The 21,555-nt window shown below is 38.7% G+C and overlaps 1 protein-coding gene across 7 annotated transcripts in view; it reads left to right on the top strand.

The window, feature by feature from the left end:
- eng (endoglin) overlaps positions 1-21,555 on the top strand; it is a 62,505-nt gene that overhangs the window by 10,690 nt on the left and 30,260 nt on the right. For 6 of the 7 annotated variants that reach the window (XM_061800447.1, XM_061800442.1, XM_061800441.1 and 3 more), the window contains exon 3: positions 14,462-14,604. In XM_061800447.1, the coding sequence (XP_061656431.1) occupies positions 14,462-14,604 (143 nt within the window). Of the gene's footprint in view, positions 1-11,134; positions 11,222-14,461; positions 14,605-21,555 lie in introns of all 7 variants that reach the window. The other variant, XM_061800446.1, reaches the window with a different exon arrangement.

Raw genomic sequence — 21,555 nt, 5'->3', positions numbered from 1 at the left:
TCCTTACAAGGGTTGCAGGAGTGCTGGAGCAGGTAACTAAAGTTGTTTCTCGGTTGTTTAATTTCACACTTAATTGGTGGTCATACCATTCAGAGGCCCAACATAATTATTTGTATACAAGTTGCACAGATTGATAATGTTGTACATTTCCCTTTCCTGTCATACAAGTGTAACAGTAAGTTTATAGCCACTGCAAATGTAGAAAAGGAACAAAATGTGATATAAATTATTGCATTTTTTTTTTTTTAACTCCTTTAGTTTCTATCGTGGGAGGGCTTTTTTTTCTTTAGTCATTGATCAAATTGTAGTCATGGTTTCCATCACAGGACTGTTATAACTATTGAGCCAAATAAATGTCCCAGCGCCTCATCATATCAAATACATATATTGTTGAACATCGGTTTTCATATCCCATAGTTCTCGTATGGCTCGGTTTTCAAAATATTTTTGGTTGAAATTTGTCAGAGTTTTCGTCCATTAGCTTGGATCTTGTACAGATGAAAATTGGTCCAAACCTACTGCCTGCCAGGGTCCCGCTTGCCATTTGTCAATGTTATTAAAAATTAAGACAGTTTTAAATTTTGATACAGACAAACATGGAATACACATTATTTGCTTATACAGCACAGACCAAATGAAATATTGTGGTGAGCCGCATCTGGCCCCTGAGCCTTTAGTTTGACACCTGCGCTTTGAAAATGAAACCACTTTTTATTGACAACCCTGACGTCATACTTAGTCCTTAAAATGTTAAAACGACAATCTGCTCAAACTTGAGTCAAACAACTTTTGTAGCGTTTAGAGTGTAGAGTTTGCACTGTAGTTAAATTGACTCGCATACCCGTTAAAGATGCTGCTGATCTCAAAATGTTGACGTCGTTACCATGTCCAACTTTTTTCCTCATCACTGGAAGTCACTCCTAACTGCGGCAGCATTTTAATTGGCTCATAATGTGTTGCGGGAGAATTAAACGAGCTTTCTATGACTGATAACCTCTCTCGTCACAGAAGCATTTCCCCTTGTTGTTTCCACTTGGCTTGCATCTTTATTCAAATATCACAGCCTTTGTTGCATTCCTGCCTTCCAATTTGGAAGTTATCCATATCCGCTAGAAAGAATCAATCAAAAATTGAGAAAAAAATCCAAGAAGAAGCTAATCTTGGCTGGTTGTGGATGATGCATTGGTTGTTGCAGCGCTACATCAATCTCCAGTGATTGTGAAAAGATACTGTGGCGTTTGTCTCTGCTTTCAGTTGTGGTTAATTAGCATGGAACGCTTTAATTTAGCCTGTGTGTTCATCTAACACGCAGATGAATGATTACATTACACAATCAATCTTGTTTGGGACCTGGGAGAGAGAAACACATTGGCTCAAAGATTGGCCTGCACTTGAATAGATGTGCCTCAATTAAACACTTCTCTAAATATATCCCTCTGCTGCGAGCTAGCTGTAATTATCTTTATAATGTTTTATTTAACATTATCAACATACGACATGATGAACATTCTGCAGTGAACTACAGTAGTTTACATAGTGGCTTAACTAAATGTGATCGCACGGCACAAGAAGGCACATTCAGTTACAAATACATTTTTAAAAAACTGATAGATTTTATATATACAGATTATTTTGATGATTAGATTTCTACCGCATCAGTGTAGGTTAATGGTAACCGACAGCACAACTTGCAGAAAATTTCGAGTCACACTGCCCCTGTAGTAACAGAATTTATGGTAAACTGTGGATCACAATTATGAAACATACAACAAATGAAATATACATTAAAGCCATGCAGGAAGTTCATTTCTGAACAAATGTATCACATTCCTGCATACATTTATTAAAAAAAAAATGTCATGCTTTCGAATCAGTTTTATTGGCCAAGTAGGTAACAACATGTATGTCGTTGGTGCCGCCCTGGTACGACATACATGTTGAGTACAGAACAAACAAACAAACAAACGAAGGAACAAGAATGAAGGACAATAAGAACTTTTTTTCCCTTTTATTTTTCATTTAATTTTCATTTTTTTCAAACTTGGACCGAATTGTCAAATTCCCAAATGGGGTTTTCCTTTTTTTTTCTTTTTTCTGAGGAAAATATCGTTATACAAGTTGCACAATATTGTTCATCACGTATTTATGTATACATTTATATATATATATATATATATATATATATATATATTATATATATATATATATATATATATATATATATATATATATATATATATATATAATTTTTTTTTTCCCCACTCAGTTGTGCAAAGTTATGCACGGATTCAGTCTTCTAGCATTTAGAACAACCCATTAGGGCAATAGTCCAGTGCAATGACAATTGTGCAAAGAGTGTCAAGGTTTAAGGAATGTATGCAGTTTAAAGTGACGAGTTGTGCGATAGTCTGTCATATATAATATTAATTTTGATTGGCCCTACAGGCTGTGACAACAACCCAAGGAAGAAAACTGGCAGCATGTTGTAGTGGAATTCAAGGGTAGTTGTTAAAGAATTTAATAACTTAGTTGCAAGAGGGAAGAAGCTGTTGGAATGTCTGCGAGTTTTGATATGCATTGATTGGTAGCATCTACCCGATGGAAGGAGCTGAAAGAACTGGTGGCCATGATGTGGAGGATCTGATAGGATCCTGCCTGCTCTTGTTAGTGCTGTGCAAGCCCTCCAAGGATGGTTAGGATGGTGCCGACAATTGATTGTGGAGTTTTGATTGTCCGTTGCAGTCGCAGTTTGTTCTTTTTTGTGGCAACCCCAAACCAAACTTTGATGGAGGTACAAAGCGTTGATTTGATATTCGCTGAGTAAAACTGTCTCAGCAGCGCTCGTGGCAGGCTGCGCTTCCTTAGGAGCTGCAGGAAGTACATCCTTTGCTGGGCTTTTTTGGGGATGGAGCTGATGTTTGTCTCCGACTTCAGGTCCTGTGAGACTGTAATTCCCAAGAAGTTGAAAGTCTCGATAGTTGACTCAAGACAGTTGTACAGCTTGAGGTGCAGCTGTGGTAAAGGATGCTTCCTGAAGTCCACAATCATTTCTACAGTCAGTGTGGTTAGCTCCAGGTTGTGTTGACCACACCAAAGCTACAGCCTCTCTACTTCCTCTCCATACACAGATTTGTCGCAGTCTTTGATGAGCCCGATGACTGTGGCGTCATCTACGAACTTCAGGAATTTGGCATCCGTATATCTTTTGAAAGGGCCTCAAACACAGCTTGTTGGTAGCCCGGGTTAACAACGCTTACCCCCAGCACCGTTAACCTGCAGGGTTGGGGGTGGGAATTCAGCTAATTTGGGTCGAAAATGGAGAGGTTCTTTGGGTTCCTAGGCAGACAGAAGAGGAAAGTACAGAGCCTAGAACTGTATGTTGGGATTGAATGTTGGGACTATGAGAGGAAAATCTCGGGAGTTGGTTGACATGATGATTTGGAGATAGGTTGATATGCACTACAACACAGTTCTTTTTATGCGGCCTCGCTATGACAGTGCACATATATATATTTTTTCTGTATAATTTTTTTTTTAACCTGTAAGCCTTTTTTTTTTTTAAACACCATATGAATGCAGATTGTGTTCTGTATCCTGATTCGCTGAGGGGAAACCCCAAATTGTGTTATGCGTCGCGATTGGTTAAGGGATTGTAGCACATTTTCAACCCCCCCAAAGTACCAGGACTGCCGCCATGGGGCCCGCTAGCCGCCCAGCGCATATGCACAATGAGTCGCGCCTTTGTAGAAAGCTTTCTTCAAAGCCATGACGCGTTGTGCTGCTATCCCAGTACTTAGGGCGGGTGACCACCGGGTGAACCAATACTTACCCAGTGAGAAACTGTGCTACTGCATGTGGAAGTCTGGAATAACAGAAGTATGTTATGAAAATATAAGACATTAATGAGTGCAGCAGAACAGTGGTTTGGTGTGGTGTAGGTGTGACTGAAGAGTTTAAGGTGAAGGTGGGACTACATCAGGAATCAGCCCTGAGACCCCATTAGGGATCAGCCCTGAGGCCCTTCCTGTTTGTAGTGGTGATGGATAGGCTGGCAGATGAGGTTAGACTGGGATCCCTGTGGATCATGTTTGCAGATAACATTGTGCTCTGCAGCGAAAGCAGGGAGTAGGTGGAGGAACAATTGGAAAGATGGAAGCATGCAATGGACAGGAGAGTAATGAAGATTAGCCAAAGTAAAATAGAATATATGTACATGAAGGAGAGGGGTGGAAGGGAAGAGTGGGGCTCCAGGGAGACGAGATAGTGAGGGTGGATAACTTCAAATACTTGGGATCAGTCCAGAGCAATGGTGAGTCTGGTAAAGAAGTGAACAAACTGGCCACAACAGGTTGGAACAGTTGATGGAAGGTGTCAGGTGTGACAGAAGAGTCTTTGCTAGGCTGAAGGACAAAATTTATAAAACAGTGAGGCCATGATGTACAGATTAGAGACGGTGGCACTGAAGAGACAACAGGAAGCAAAACTGGAGGTGGCAGAAATGAAGATGTTGAGGTTCTCGCTCGGAGTGATCAGGTTCGATTGCATTAGAAATGAACTAATTAGAGGCACAGCCAAAGTTGGACGTTTTGGAGACAAGGTTCAAGAGAGCAGACTTCGATGGTTTGGACATGTCCAGAAGTGAGAGAGTGAGTATACTGGTAGAAGGATGCTGAGGATAGAGCTGCCAGGCAAGAGAGCTAGAGGAAGACCAAAGAAAAGTTTGAATGTAGTACGGGAAGACACAAGGGCAGTTGGTGTTAGAGAGGAGGATGCAGTAGATAGGCTTACATGGAAAAGGATGACACACTGTGGCAACCCCTAACGGAACAGGCCGAAAGGAAAAGACGACAAACCTTTATACAAGAAAATAAAGTAAACATAATCTCCCGTGATGATCCCTGAAAAATCTGTTGCTTGAGGGGGATAAAATTGGCCTGGCAATTTTACACCTTCACAAGTAATATCAGAGTCTGAGTGAGGGTAAAATAAAAAAAAAAAAAAAAATATGACAGTGCTTTTTCACACTACAGACTCACTTCCCCCACCCTATTGTTTTGTAAGCAAATCATATTTTAGACCTCACAGGAGATATTATTGCCCAGATCCCACACTTTGTTAATCACTGCTCTAAAACACAGGTGTCAAACCCTGGGCCCATATACTGGAAATATGTTATTGTGACTTTACTACTGTGTTAGTGAAATACCACAACTTGTTCTAATTTACCCACTAAGTTGGTTTATGTTGGCTCTTTAGAAACAGACTCCTTCCTCAAATGCCTCCTTTTAACATCAGAAAAAAGTCACTGTAGAGTCCTAAAAATTATTTCAGTTCGTAGACTCAATTGTTCACATATGGACATTAAAGTGGTGTAACTGCTGAGCCTTATATAGTCTCATCAATGAATTAAAGTGGAGCCTTGTAGCATATTGTAAATGAGTTCCCTGTACGGTAATAAATTATCTTGAGTTATGTTAACGTTCCAGTGAATTCTGAAATGTCGTCCCTCCAAAGTATTGTTCTTGACATGTCTCTGCATACTCTTGTGTCAATCCATCCATTTTCTATATTGTGCTCATTGGGACCAAGGATGAGGCTGAGCCTCTCCATATTGACACTGCAAGATGTGCGGTACCGTGGACCTTTTGCCAGGCAGTGGAATGGCATACACAGGCAAACAGCCATTCACACTCAGATCACACTATGGACAATTCAGAGTCGTCAGTTAACTAAACACACATTTTTAGAATGTGTGCAAACTGTACATTTTACAGAATACAGTTTGCAGTCGCGAAAAAGTGTCTTCTGTGTCCTTAAAGTATTTCCCCGCACATGCACACACACACACACATATACAGGTGATATGGCACTTACCTGCATTAGGCTAGTAAAGTGGTAATGGTGTGCACAGCATCTGACAATTTTTTTTGACAAATGCTGAACAGAGGTGTCAGTACTAGGACTGGTGTTGGCATGCCCCTAGTTTAAGAAATAACAAAGATATACAGTTTTGACAACATCATTTGATATTATTACAAATAAACTCCTCCTCCATCAGTATTTGAGCAAATACTAACTGCCCCTAGCCTCTATTTTTGGAGAAACTGTGTGTGTGTTGTGTGTATACATATATATGTGTGCGTATATGTATATGTGTGTGTGTGTGTGTGTAAGCATGTACATGAAACTGATAAGGTGTTGTTTATGACTGGGGGGAGAAAAAAAATATAGAAGCAAATGTGCCTGGATGGATAAAGAATGTCTCATAACGGGCATAAAGTGAACACGACGGAGGAAGCGAGCCGTAGACCTTCCATACGCCGCCGCTGCACTCGCTGTTTCGCCGGGTTCCGACAACGATGAGGCGACGGACGAATGGCTCCCCGAGGTGTAAACAGAGCTAGTGTGAAGACAGGCTGTCTCCAGGCTCGCCGATTACGTCCTGGCTTCCTTTCCAAGCACAGCCTGACTGGAGCGCCTGTTTGGCTCAATGCCTTTTTAAGTGGTGTCAAAGCTTTGACACCACTAATCACTGTGTTGTTTTTGTGCATGCGTGTGTTTGTGTGTGAGTGTGCGTTAATGGATAGTGTTTCAGGTGGTTGAAGAAGTCAGATTCTCAGGAAGCTTGTGTGGTGGTGTGTAGCATGCGCAGGGTGAGAGGCCAAGGGACAGTACATACCCCTGCAGAGTACTGATAAGAGCTTGTTTACCTTCCTGTGGATGGTCAGGCCTCAATCTGCAGCTGCGGAAACGCTGGGACAATAGGTGTATGTGTGTGTGTCTGTGTTATGTTCATGGTGTGTTGTGGCTTTGACGCTTACCTTTTCCAGCCATAGCTAACTACTAAAGGGACTTTGTCCCCTCCCCTTCCCCATAATGATACCTTCGCTAGGTGCAGACACTTCACTCACCTTACAATAAGTGAGAGGGACATGTAATCTTTTAATAAATCAGGTATTTGCTACAGTATGCGGGGAAAAAAAATCTGATAATTTGTCATGTATAATTATATTGTGATTTTGGCCACCCAATAGTCAATCGTGCATTTTCTATGTAGGTATAGGGGAAAATGGATAAAAGTTTTCTACTTTATAAATGTATGCCACCATCAAGAGGCTACGACAAAGCTGTACACTATGATTCCAATATGTCACTGCCACCTAGAGATTATGCAAAAGGTGAAGCATACACTTTTATTCCAACATTACAAAGATACGTATGACTTGATATATCTACAATTCTGCTCATAAGTTTACATACCCCGGCAGAATTTGTGAAATATATATTTTTGAAATAAAACTGTCGACTGAACAACATCCGTTTTCTTAAAAGAATTGTACTCTTTGAAATCCTGCCAGCGTAATCAAACATAAGAGCAGAAAGGTTTTCTCTCACACTCTCTCTCACTACATAAAACTACCGCTATGAATTTCAAAATATGAGCAGATAAATAAAAAGTACAAAGTGCTTAACTTCAGAATAATTATTTGGAAAAAAACATACACAAAATAATATTCTGATTATACGTGTAGAAGCAAAAGCATGCATTTCGATTATACATAAGTTTTCCAGAATTTTGAGGTCAAGTTTGGGGGTGTGTAGTATACATGTGTGCATTATACACCAGAAATTATGATACATATAATGTTGAACTAAAAAATATTCACAAAACACAAAAATGCAGGTAAATGCAAAGATATGAGATTAAACATACATATGACATGAAAAATCCACAAATGAGTTCACATTCTTTACAAAAATTGTCAATTACACTAAAACTACAAATATCCAAATATTAAAAACATGACAAAAACTTTTCAAAATATTACAGAAACAAACCATCCATCCATTTTTCCAAGCCGCTTAACCTCAGAAGGGTTGTGGGAGTAATGCAGCGACATAATACATGAATGTAATATGATTTAGGGAAAAAAAAAAAAAATTAAAAAAAAAAATATATATATATATATATATATATATATATATATATATATATATAAAATGAATGTTGGAAAATATTTTAAAAGTTAAAATTTTGACTGTGGGACTAAAAAAAGCAAAAACCTATTTTAGGCGGAAGGAATTCATAAAAATTATGCTCACCTTTTCCCACCACAGCAAACTACTGAACACTGTTAGCCTTACTGATACAGTAGATAGGAAAAAGGTTAATCGCTAAATGTTGGTGAATTTCACTTTTCAATAGTGTGTAATCTGCAAATGCAATGTAGTGAAGAACTCCTCTAGCATAAGGCTCATCACTTTCACTCCTCTCCCACAAAAATAAAAAGTCCCTTACGTTGCCTTTATTCAGGTGGAGCCACGACCGATAAAGTGTTCCTTATCACCCTGATGTTTAACAGAGTGTGGAGCAATATGTTACTCTGAAGGGAGGATTATAGGCTCTTAGAATAATACAGTGCACAAATAGAGTAGACCCTGCAATGCATCACTGGCCTTGAGTGCTGACCGATAACTATTTTTCTTAGTGTTGTATAATTGTGTCCTGATTGCTCATATACATGTTTTTAGTCCCAATCTGTGTTGCTTGTATCCTAAATCACTATTAGTGCAAACTAGTCGAGATACTTGCTGTCAGGGATTTTGCTGGTTCTGTGTTACAAAAGGAAATAAGTAGAGATCCAGGATGCCAGCAAGCCAGCTCTGCGTTGGGCTGCATTGATCCCCAAAGAAGATAAATCACCACAAAGTCTTTAGAAACGCCCAAACACAGTTACCAGCTGCCCCTAGTGGAGCTTGAGTGCACTTGGCATAATTATATTGGTCAAACGCGGACGGTGAGCTTTCGATTACGTTGACCCGGCTCGGCTTTTTGGAATAATAAGTTTTTTTTCCATTTAATCCTTGAAACAAATGAGAGGAATGCTCCCTCAGGGAAATAGACTCCTCTGGACAGTCCATTACGGGTAAGATGATTGTGTTGGCTTGGTAATCTTTACATTGTTAAAGGAACACATATTGAAATGGATGCTAAAGGTACACTGCTACACATATAGCGATGTGGGAATCAAATGATTATGCGGTTTATAGAGTTATTTGGGGAATAAAAACAACAATCAGGTGCATTCTTATGTTGAGGAAAAAAAGATGTTAATATTTCAAGAATTAACATACTTACTGCTGTGTCAGTTTGGATTATCGCTGAGTTTTCAACTAAGAGAGTGACTCAAAGGATATACATTAATGATTCATTTCTTAAGGGATTTACGTTACAGAACCCTACGACCATATTGTGCCTCATGCAAATGTCTTCTTTGTTCTTTTGAATATTGGCAAACTATAAACGTTTGGGATTATGGTTATGTCTTGGGTAAAACACAGGTTTTGTTTTTCAACTATGTAACTAAAAATGGAAAACCTGTAGAAACCATTGGTTTATTGAAACAGTAAATATGATCTGCTCAATTTTTTATGATGTTACTCCATAGATAATGATAAACCAATGATAACCTGGCAGCAAATTTAGCAGGGCAACCAATTCCTGTGATTTTAAAACAACTGTCGGGCATGTAAGTCCAACATGATTGTTTACAATAAATAAATAAAAATAAATACCAGCAATGGCTTCAATGGGGGCATTTGTGTGCATTCTTGTGAGCAGCGGTTTGTTTTTTGCCGCCGATGGCTGCTGATTCTTTATCTTGTCAGATGCAAGTCTATCTCCGCGGGGATCTTTTCCCGAATAAATCTGTCAAATGGAAAGCCTCGCTCAAGGAGAGGCTGCACTGTGAAATCTGGTGGGAGGTGAGTCGTTGCAGGAAATTTTGAAAATGAGTAGATCCTCAAGCAGGGTACGGAGGAAATATAATTTCTGCCTACTGTATAAATATCGTTATTGGAAAATCTATGCAGTGACTAGTGTTTGTGCTGCCCCCCAAAAACAAAAAAGAAAAAAAAAAAAAAAACAAACAAACTGTGGCCTACCTCGCAATGTTTGCAATGGCCATTTATTGCACACTATAATATGAAGTGGATCTTTATTTGAACACTCCCAGTCAAACTAGGATTCCTTCTACACAGCACTTTATTCTGTAATAACTATCATTCTGAAAAGAGTTGGAGAGTGAAGACAGTGTGGTTAGCTTGAAGTATGCAACGAAGCGTGTTCTATGTGCTAACCTGTGTTTGACAGAATCACGACATGAACACACAATTTTCACTTGGCTCGCTCTGTAAAATTATCTTTCTAAGAAGAGTTGGAGTGTGCAATCTGTCATTTGCCAAAGGTGTTGTGTATGTTTTTCAGAACAGCCTGAAACCAGGTCATCTGCACATACTTCTGCCTGGGAGAATGCGCTATAAACACAAATTTTAATCTGTGGATATTACCCAGAAAAGGGTTGTTCCGAGAGCAGTAGGAAAAGTGGAGTGGTTGTCATTAGGTAATGGTGTTCTCATGAAACCAATAAAGCTTATCATATGCATAGATTTTTGTGCTTGGTTCAGCATTAACACAAACATTTATATCTGGATATTGTTGAGAAAATGGTTATTCTGCAAGATGCTTGAGAGTAGAGACGTTGTCAACTCAAGGTATCGTGTACTATTATAAAAGCCACAAAGCTTCTCACTTGCGCATACCTGTGCCAAGGTAAAATCTGATATGAACACAGGTTTTTCTCTGGATGTATGCGTAAAATGTTTTTTTTCCCCAAGAGTAAATGGGTTCAATCTCATTAATGCTAATTAATCTAGTAAAAGTCACGAAGCAAGTAATTTATGCAAAGTTCTACCTGGAAGAAGAATGACAAACATTTCTCTCTTGGATTTTACAAAGAAGTTACTGTGTGAGTTGGACAACTGAGCCAATGTTGTTACTTAAAGGTGCAGTGTACACGTTGCTTAAAACCGGACATCAATTCATTGCTCAAACTCGACTTTTAAGAAGTCTGACGTGAACACACAGGTTTTATCTCTGGATCTTGGCATCCTTTCATCATGATAGCTGCGCTAAAGACAGCTGTCCCATGGGCTTACTTAACAGCTGTTTCGTGGACCTTGTTTTAAAAATACCGCAATCACCCGTCAAATTGTTCACTCAGTTGAAAGTATCGCTGATATGCCGAGACATGAATCAGTGGAATTTGGTTAATTTTCCGTCTGTTCTCCCCAGATTTTAGCCCAAACATCAAACTGGAAATCAGCAAGCTGCTGTAAACATGTCCCCCAGCTCATGAAATTGGAAATGGAGGCAGCTGATGTAAGTGGATAAAGTGGACAGGGGATGGAGTAGTCCTCCATACCTCATTTACCAGCAAACCGCTTAGTGAAGCCATTGGCATTTCCTGGGTCACAAGGGCAAAATTAATGTTGTTCATATCCTATGGTGCCTTGTAAAAATGTGACACATGCCTGCACACACGCTTACAAATGTAATCTGCAATCAACAGGATTTATGAGCAAGACTTCTTGGGGTGACTGTCATGGAAAGTTGATTCCGTCACAGCAGAACAAGAGAAAAATGCCTTTGTGGTCATGGCGGCTATTGAGCTAGAGACATGAACGCAGAGAGGCAGAATAACAGGAAGCTGGCCTTGACCTCTGGGGTGAGAGGAGGGATGGTGTGACGGGGATGGACAAAGACAAGCTGTAGTACACAATGGGAAGGCCTGAAGAAGTTATTCCAAGAATGACACAGCTGCCCTTCATACCTCTTTCACTTCAAATCAAAGTCAGTACGTGCTAGCTATGTCTGGACTATGTTACTTTATGACACGCATATCTTAAAATTGTGAAAGTCAATGCACCCAATGACATCTCATTGTAGACTTCATGAAATAGTCAGGATTAATGCATAATTAATACAATTAATGCAACTCTACTGACCATCTGAATAATTATTGTATTCATTGAAATTAAATAACTCATTCCAGGGTTTATAGCATTGTAAGTACAATGATTTTTTTAGCATTTTTTGTATTTGGGGTACTTCTGGCAGTAACAGTTGTGTTGTTTGCCAAGTTTAAGAATTCAACAATCTTGAAGCTATTAGGACAAAATATTAGACTGCGTTGATTTTTAACAGCCTTTTTGGAATCTGATGATAATTGGCCTTGGCTGTTCGGTTTTAATGTCACAATTTGCCTATGTGGTCAAAGACGTAGTTCAACGGCTCTGCAAAAGACATTTGCTCTGCATCGTCCACAGTATATCTAAATCCAAAAGCTAGTTTATTTTGTGTCCTTTGACGTAGTATTGTAAATATCTGACAGCCAAGTTATGAAAAAAACGGCGGCAATGGAGTGACAAGATGGCTGTGACAAGTGGCACGTAATGCGCGAATCAGACAAGATGGCAAATTTGCTCTTTCATGATTGTACTGTGAGACTACTGGAATTAAATCTTATGTTCCGATACCACCGCATATGTGATTGATGTTCAAAGTCTGGAAAAAAGACATTCAAAACATTTTAATTGAATAATGATCAATTGTGTCTTGAATCAAGCTAGTTTGGAACAGAAATCCCACATCACTGCGGCAATTGGAAGTTGAACTACATCTACAGCTGACCTTCTTTATGGCACAACCATTTTGGAATTAACACACTAGATGACATGGACACATTCTCCTCAATGAGAGCGATTGAAGTAGGAGGTCAGGAGAGTCCAAGAGTGACTCTCCTGTCCAGAAACAAACTGAACAGTGTTGCTTGCCATGCTTTGTGCTAGTTTTAATTAGTAGTTAACTAATTCCTTTTTGTGGGATCTGGCAGGAAAGAAATACGAGTCCTGATGGGGTTGGAAAAGTCGTGTGACTGTTTTACTGATTTCTCTGATAACCGTACTTTTTGAGGAAACAATTTCTCTGAAGGACATTTTTTCACACCCGCCGATCAGGCTTGAGCATGTTGCATTTTTACAGCGTAACAGCAAGTGTAACACAATAGCATGGAGACGTGTTGCACAGGTCAGAGCATTCGTTTAACCCCCCTATGCCTCATCCATGACCAGACAGGCTGTTCCAGATTGATTCCTCTTACAGAAACACGGGTCCCTCCGGGGTTATTCAGAGGTCCATGCCAGTGGATTGACGGATGACTGCGGCTGCTTATCCTGACACATTTGATAAACCTATACCAGGCAATTTGTTTTTAAACAGCACCGTCATAGTCTTCCACAGAGGGATGCTACAACAAGAAGTTGGGAACCTTTGGGACTATGAGTCTGATACACATATCTGGACTCAATTTATCAGTTGAACGAGAATGTGCCCTCAGTGGAGCACAAACCTCTACCAAGGCCAGTTAAATAGTGGTAGATACAGGGTCACCTTCAAAGTCGAACACAATCAATTTTTGGTCATGCTCAATACACATAAATAATATTAACTGGTTGTACAGTGTAAATCTTTAAGAAGTCATGTTGATTAAAAAAATGTTCATCATAAGTTGACACCAATAGCAACAAGCCAGTCAGCAGTTTATATGGTCTTATGTATGATGACTGTGAGAATCCAAATTTCTGCATTTCAGATGTGAAACGCCAACATCCATGGGGTTTATATTTTGATGTACAGTGAGAGCAAAAGATGTCTTTTTTTTTGCGACAAGTTTTGCAGAAAATATGTGTGTCTTAGATTGCTTAAACTACACCAATAATGACTAAAAAAATATCTTTAGCAGAGGAATCATATTTTTCCCATTGTATACTTTCAGGGCATGATGGTCTTTATGATGTTTTAAAGTGGGACTGACTTCCCTATAAACATTCTAAAATAGATGAAAAATACATATAACAATATTAACTTCAATGTCTATCCAAAAAAAAAAGTGAGCGGAGAGCGCGTCATCCATGCACAAAGTTGCGCAATTGAGTGTCCCTTAACATCCAAGTAGTCTCCATATTAGTCACGTCCTCTGTCCTTGACGTCATTGTCACCTCTGCCGTTGAAAACGCGCAGTGCCTGCTACTATGGAAGCTGAACAACAGAGATATTCAGCCGAATAACAGAGATATACGTCACTTCCTGCTTCTTCTTGAAAACAAATCCCTAGAGAGGATTTTCATGGCGGGAGTTACAAAAAGCTGTATACGTCAAAATCATGTTTTGTGGTGGGGGGGAAAAAAAAAAACACATGGGACCATGTTGGCTGTGGGTTTTTCATTAATAATATACCAAAAATCATCCGTTTGACGACTCTTGACCTTAAGGTTACTATTATATTCAATAAAATAGATTCATCTACATAGTACTAAAATGTGCAATTACGACTGAAGATAATGTTTTATCATTTGATTGTTTTAGTCAATTTGTCAAGTCAATCAAGTCAATTTGTTTAGGTTGTGATAGATTTCAGCTGGGTCAAAATTTTAATTTTTGTCACCACTGTAAAACCAAAATTACTCAAGTGACAAACCCTACGTACAACCGCCTGGTTTTGGATATGACCGTTTTTCAACACTGCACACTGAACAGTTTGTGCTTTGCGGTGCCTTCCAGCCTCACATCAGATGTGTGATCCTGTGGAGGTAAGCGACAATTCCTGGATCTATGTGAAGGCGATGCAACTCGGCTGCTGGACCAACTTTGTGGGACAGGACAAGGCTGAGGTCCACATCCTGAAGCTCAGCTTTGCTGGCACGGTAAGATTGTTGAGCCAAGAATGGTAAAATGGCTAACTGATATAAATGTGAAAAAGGAAGGATGTATAAAGAATAGGACACAAATAATGCAAGATCAAATGCAACGTTTCCCCAAATACTGGCCACCTCTTTTAATTCATGACACTTGAGAAAGAAAACGCCTTCCTCAAATAAATGTTTTCTTTTCCATTGCACAAGAAAGACAGAAAAGATACTGAAATTAACCCACTGCTGTTGACGCCTGCATGTTAAAGACGAGAAGCACAATTTCATGACATTCAGCATTTTATTCAAGTCGAAGGTGGTCAACAATATTCTTTCACCATCTGCCAAAATACTTAACATTGAGTTGTTTTTGTTTAATATTAGTTTAATGCTTCCTTTCTTTTGGCTTGTCCTGTTAGAGGTTGCTGCAGCGTGTCATCTCAGATGAACGCTCACATTTGTTAGACACAGATTTTACGCCGGATGCACCTTCCTGATGCAACCCCTCTTGGGGAGTGGGGGCTCCAGTGAGAAACAAACTCATGACCCCTGGTTTAGCAAACCAATGCTCTAACTCAAGGCCCGGAGGCCAGATCCAGCCCGCCGCATGATTTGTCTGGCGCGCGAAGGCAAATTATGAGTATCAACTTCCATGATTTGTGTTAAAATCTGTCCCAATATTCAAAATGATCATGTCATAAATGATAGCATTGAGATAGTGCAAGCATTATTGTGTTCCCAAACATCAGCAATTGTTCACAAACCCATTACCCTTGAGTTCTGATTCCAAAACTAACTCACAAATTTTATGTGTAAATGTAATGAGGTGAAAATTTTTCATGGTTTCACAGTCATAACGGCCCTCTGAGGGAAATCGTAACAACAATGTGGCCCGTGACAACAAAAAAAAAATCTATAGATCTATAACAATTTTTAAACTTACTTTTTTTTTTAGCCTAGATCCATGCACCATCACCCTATTATAGGCTTTGTGTCATTGGAACGCATTAATTAATCCCAGGCACAAACTGTATTATTTTGCTTTCTTTTAGTTGTTTTGACCTTTTGGTTTAGACACATGATTCTCAGCCAGTCTGCAATAAGAGCTCATCTGTTGTGCTGTTGAAAAATATCAAATTGCACTTTAATTGGTCAGAATATTATTTATTCACAACTTATAATATATCCATGTTCATATGCTATAACAGGGCCATTTAAAGACCAAACAAATACATGCTATTTTATTCGAGGGCAGAAATTGTATAATTGACTTGTGGATCCATATCCACATCTTTGTTTAATGGTGTGTCGTGAGATTTTTTTTTTTTTTTTTTTTTAGTAAACTTTTTGCAAGTTTGTCATCACTGACAAGTGTCGAGATGTCACACATCCCTTATTTGATTTTTATATCTAATGCAGTACACTTTCTCACATGTCCTATGTCACTTCCTGATGAATATCTTCAGTTGACAGGACAAAATAGTATGTTAAGGCCAGTTTCTCTACTTATTAAATGAGCGGGGCCGGGGAGCATCGTGGAAATAAATTTTCACCATATCTCCTGCTCTAATGGAATCTGCCATTCTCAAATATCATGTCAGCAAATACATTTCTGTATTTAGTTCGAGAAACAGTATTTTGATACAGTTTAGTGTCTGAATGGAGCGCTTGAAGACAAAGCAGATTTGAATACACGATTATTAATTGATGATGTCATGTTGATAAAAGAATGCGCGATATGGCCATGAAAAGTTTTAAAATATATTTTCACAAAAATACAATTTATGATTTTAATCCATTTTCCCCTCTAATTGGAAAAGGAAATTACACTGACATTCAAAACAAGTTTTGGTTTGTTTTTATTCCCCTCATTCCGAGATTAGCTATAATTCTTCTAATGCAAAGTTATTTCCCTCAGTTTTAGTGCTCTGACTCATCCTCTAAATCCCTATTCATTATTCATGTCGACACCAATGGATGAATTCCAAATCAGAAATGAACCTTTTCTCCTTGTACGATTCCGAAATCGAGATGTTCTAGTCCAACTATATAAAAATCAGTTTATTTCAAATTTTTTTTAAAATCAGCAAGGGGGAGTACGCTGGCGCATTTTCTCCCTCTGTAAATGACTCACTTTAACCAGGATCCATCGCTGTACTATGGTCTAACGTAGAACCCGGGTTCTTTTTGCACCTCCCATAAATCCTTGCTGGTTGGGCCCAACTGACTCCTTTTCGAGCTAGCTATGTAGCTATGTAGCTGGCAGGCTCTCGTCATCTGCCATGCTGTGCTGAACCCTGCACAACTTTTATATACGCTGCTGCAATTGCCATCCCTCTCCAGTGATGGCTCCTTTCTAGCTTTGGTTATAATACTGCCATGAACATCCCTGAAGCTCCTCGCGCTGGACTATCGGATATATCGTTCCACAGAGCGATGCTAAAAATTATTAAATATTTTGTATTTTTCAACATGGCATGGAAGCAGTTCCAGCGCTTGTCAGAATGAAGTAAATAGTATGATATTCTAACATTTGGTATGATTCTAGTCTCAAAAATCTGATATAATTGCTTTTTTAGACCCACTTGAATCCCAATTCCAGTTCATACACAGACCTTCTCAGCATTAACTTCCACAGAAATAACAGAAATAAATGTTTTGGGGGGAATCAATATTTTCTCTTCTATATAGTATTCCCGATTGGTATTTTAGATTTTAAACAAGCTTAAAGTCTGTCATCAAACTACAAGGCTTAGCTGGTCCATATTTTTTAGAGTAACGCTGCAGCTCCTGCAGTTCTTTAGGTCTTTTCTCACTTTTCTCACCTTATCGTTCTTCCAGACTCCATATTTCACCACCGCAGTCTGCATTTGTCATGACCTTATCAGCTTGCTTATGCTTACTCTTTCTTCTGTTTGCTCTCTTATAAGCTCCTCTGTTACTTCCATCCTTCTCATCTGTTCATCATTACGATAAGGTAGGCGGCTTATTGTAGTCACTCAGTCAAGTTGTGTAGCGATTTAATCATTAAGATGGTGGGAAGAAAGGCTGGTGCAAGTTGTCTTATAAACTACCGCAAACCTTTGTGGGGTCTGTGGTGGTATAACAAAGGAATGTGGATCCATGTGTGATGCAGCCAGAATTGAATGCATGAAATAATGGCATCTTGTCATCCTACCCCTGCTGCATGCTCGTGTAAGCACGGAAACATGAATGCAGTGTTTTATTCAGGGTTCCCCCCCACCCTCCTCCCACCGCTGCTATGCACAGGATGCTCGCATTTGGACAGCAAAACCAACATTGAATTATAGATCTTTTTTTTTTTTTTTTTGTCTTTTTGCCATTTGACTCCAAGTGGAACTGTCTGCACTAACAATCAACTCCCCAACATTCCTTCTAAGAATTATTTTACATCTGCATCGTGCTAGCATTTGAACTGAAGAACAGCATACAATGTGAAATAGAATTTGACCTTTTATCTGTGTAAATGGTTCATTGGGTCTTTTTTCCTGTTTGAGTCACAATGGAACTTTTGATCCCCACCAAAATCAACAATGACAGGGTCCATTTATTTATTTATGTATTTATTTTACATCTACGGCATCCTAGCATTTCGATGAAAAAGCAAACATGACATGCTACGCCAAATGTGATTAATTCAGCTGATCTTTTTTTTTAAATGTTTGAGTGAAAATTTAACTTTTCTCCTGCACCCTATTCAAACTTACTTATAGTCCCTTCATCTTAGGTTCGCCTTATGCACTGACAAACAAACGAAAATTACTTACCAGTTCAACCTCTCATAACAAAGTGGACTGATTTCATCCCTTGCCAAGCTCTCCAGTCATTCGGGAGCTCTTTGTCCTCTACCTTTGTCCTTTACCTCTTTCTGTCTCTTTGTTTTCTCAATGATTCACACCCTTTGGCGAGGATTCTAATTATTATTATTTTTTTGGGTGAAGGGGGGAGGGGGGTCGTGGTTGGGTGGGTGTTAGGGTTAGTTAGGCTTGTTGGCACCAGGCTGAGATGAGACCAGCGGCGCCAATTCCTATTCAGGAAGTGAAGCAGTAGAATAACTGGAAACAGAATTGGAAGACATCCTTTACAAATGAGGAAGTGGATTGAGTTTCGGAGTCATGACAAGTGGTGTCCTTGTCCACTTGAGTTCATGTTACCAAATTCCTTGGTGATGCCTGTGACTCACTAGGGTTCACATTGAATTTCACCGCCGGAGGGTACATGTGATAGTAACCATAGAAAAAGATGTAAAAACAGCAAACTTTTTTTTTTTTTTTTTTTACACTTCTTGAGCCATTTTTAGAATTTAAAAAAAAAAAAAAAAAAAAACATTGTCGTCCAGGTTTTATAATGGTCGTTTGACCTAGGTATAGAATGCAAATATAAGAAGCGTACAACAGGAAAAAATAACGTCAACAATTAACTTTTCTTATGTGTGACATTTAAAATGTTTAAAATGATGCCAAATTGATAACCTGTAGTGTTGATATAGGTTTTAAAATGGCAGTAGTTTAATGCATGGAAAGATTAAAATGTGATGATAAGCATAGAACACTTATTTTTACACTTAAATATCCGTTCACAATAATAAAATGTTCCTTAAAACCCAGTCTGTACAGTAGATAAAAGTTTTATGATGGCTTTAGTTGTACTCAGGAACAGATTAAAAATGTCATAACCAAAGAACAGGAAAGGGAAAAGCCTATGACCTTGGTCTTAAACTTTCATGACCATTTACAATAAATCATGATCATTAAATCACGGGCTGTGCAGTTAATGTTTGTACCTGTAGTTTGACCTGGAAATATATATATATATATATATATATATATATATATAATATATATATATATATATATATATATATAAAATATTTTTTTTTTGAAAATGTTTGTACACTTAATACTTTGTTGAAACATTGCCTGTTATTGTTGATGAAGGCTTTAGGATGGCCATAGTTTTGCCCAGTGGCTATTGTGCAACATCCTTTTTTTTTTTTTTTTTTGTAAGAAGAGAGATTATTTTAAGTTTTATTATTCTTATGTGAAGCGTCTGTGTTTACCCTGTCTAACGACACTTAGTTTCGGCAGTCTCCTTGGGGTTAATTTGTTCGGCACAGGGTCTTCATATTTTCCTTGGCTCGGCCAGGCTCATCACTATACTCTTGGATCCCGCGCAAAATCGAGTGGAAAGAAAATTAAATGGTAGACCTGTCCATAGACTCTGTGTTGGATGCACCCCAGAACACAATCTTACTCTCCAACAACAACAACAACGACGCATCAACATTAAATCCTCACTATAGATGATCCTAGGCTGCCTAGAAACATCGCTGCGCTGCATTTATTTTTAATAACATGTACAATGTAATTGTAACACTGCCAGTGAAACATTTGGACATACTTTTTAGTGCTATTAAAATAAAAACTGTGTCCAAACTTCCCTGACACACAAATGATCATTAAGTCTGATTTCAAAACTTAGCATAAGTTGATGGTGTCTAACAGTAGATACCTTATTTTGTGTAAATAACTCCTCCCTCAAATAGACACCCCCATTTTACAGATATAAATAATGTGCATCTCTGGTGAGTATGATGTATTTATAACATGTTTTTGTGCTTTGCCATATTAAGAGAGGTTATAACTGATATATTGTACTGTGAAGTATTGTTGGTAAATGTTTCATTGTTTCTTGCTTTAATAATAATGGTACATCAGGAGTCACTTCTTGCTACTTTTTGGGTTCTGATTAATGCGAAGGGCTACCAGTTTTATACACACTGAAATAGCCAATTACAGATCCAGATTACACCTGTTACAATTATGTTATCATTAATAGTTACTGATCATTTTTGTCAAGACACTGAGCAGGTTAAGAATTTGTCACGATAGGAAAAATCCACCTATCCATTTCTTAGACTCTTATCCTCACAAGGGTCACTAGCAAAACACTTCATTCCTATAAATCTCTGTCAGTGTTTACGTTTTCAAATAATCTCTTCTGCAGAATTTATAGAGTCATCATGTCCCACACAGGGAAGCAACGTCTCAAACAGGCCCACTGGCACCACATTGGTGAATCCTGATACACATCCCCCAAAACACTAAAATGACAGTTCCCTTCGTCTGCAGCCTATATTTCAAAAAATGAACTATTGATGTCAAACTTCGGTTTGATGGGTTCCAGCCTGCCTGCGACTCTGGTGAGGAGAAGCATTACAGAAATTTTCTCAACGTCTGTAACAGTGGTTTGCGACATAGCAGCAATAGAAAAATGTGCGTCTCAAGGTGACAACGGTTGAGAACTAATACGATGAACTACTAGCTGGTTGCTCCACGAGGTTGTGGGTTTCCAGGTACAAATTTCAAAACATTTTTCAAAGAAGTGCGCTACGCTTGTATGAAAGACAATCTCATGTTCTGTGGTAATTGGTGACTGGGTTCTGTTCCAGTTAACTCTGATGTGGTCACTGCAAAATGGTGTGTGCATCCTTGTTTAATTTCCACAATTGTTATAAACTATTCCGTGTACTGTGTTGAAGATAAGCGGAGATGGTATCATTAACGACAGCGTTAGTTGACTCTGAGATAGTTACACCGCAATGTGGTGTGCTTACGTCTTGATGTTCAGGGTAACTACGAGACCTAATCGTTCCACAAAGTGTATAACAGTTATTGCTGTATTAATGTGTTTCTCCACAACAGTGTGCTTTTTAGTTTGTTTCAAACTCTTTAAATATACTAGTTATATTTTTTGATGTTCTATATAGCACCCTAATCTAGAGTTGAATAAGTAAATGAGCACTGCTTTTGTTCATTGTTTTAGTGTTCTGAAACCACCCAGCAGCAAATAATGTGGCTCACGAGTTCTCATTTGCGTTTGACATTTCCTGCACGGTCCGGCAATTTTATAAATAGCAGGCGCATTTTACCTTGTTAGCATCTG

Source organism: Syngnathoides biaculeatus, chromosome 17 (assembly GCF_019802595.1).
Source record: "Syngnathoides biaculeatus isolate LvHL_M chromosome 17, ASM1980259v1, whole genome shotgun sequence".
Taxonomy (NCBI): domain Eukaryota; kingdom Metazoa; phylum Chordata; class Actinopteri; order Syngnathiformes; family Syngnathidae; genus Syngnathoides; species Syngnathoides biaculeatus.
This window is presented reverse-complemented; position numbering and strand designations above follow the sequence as displayed.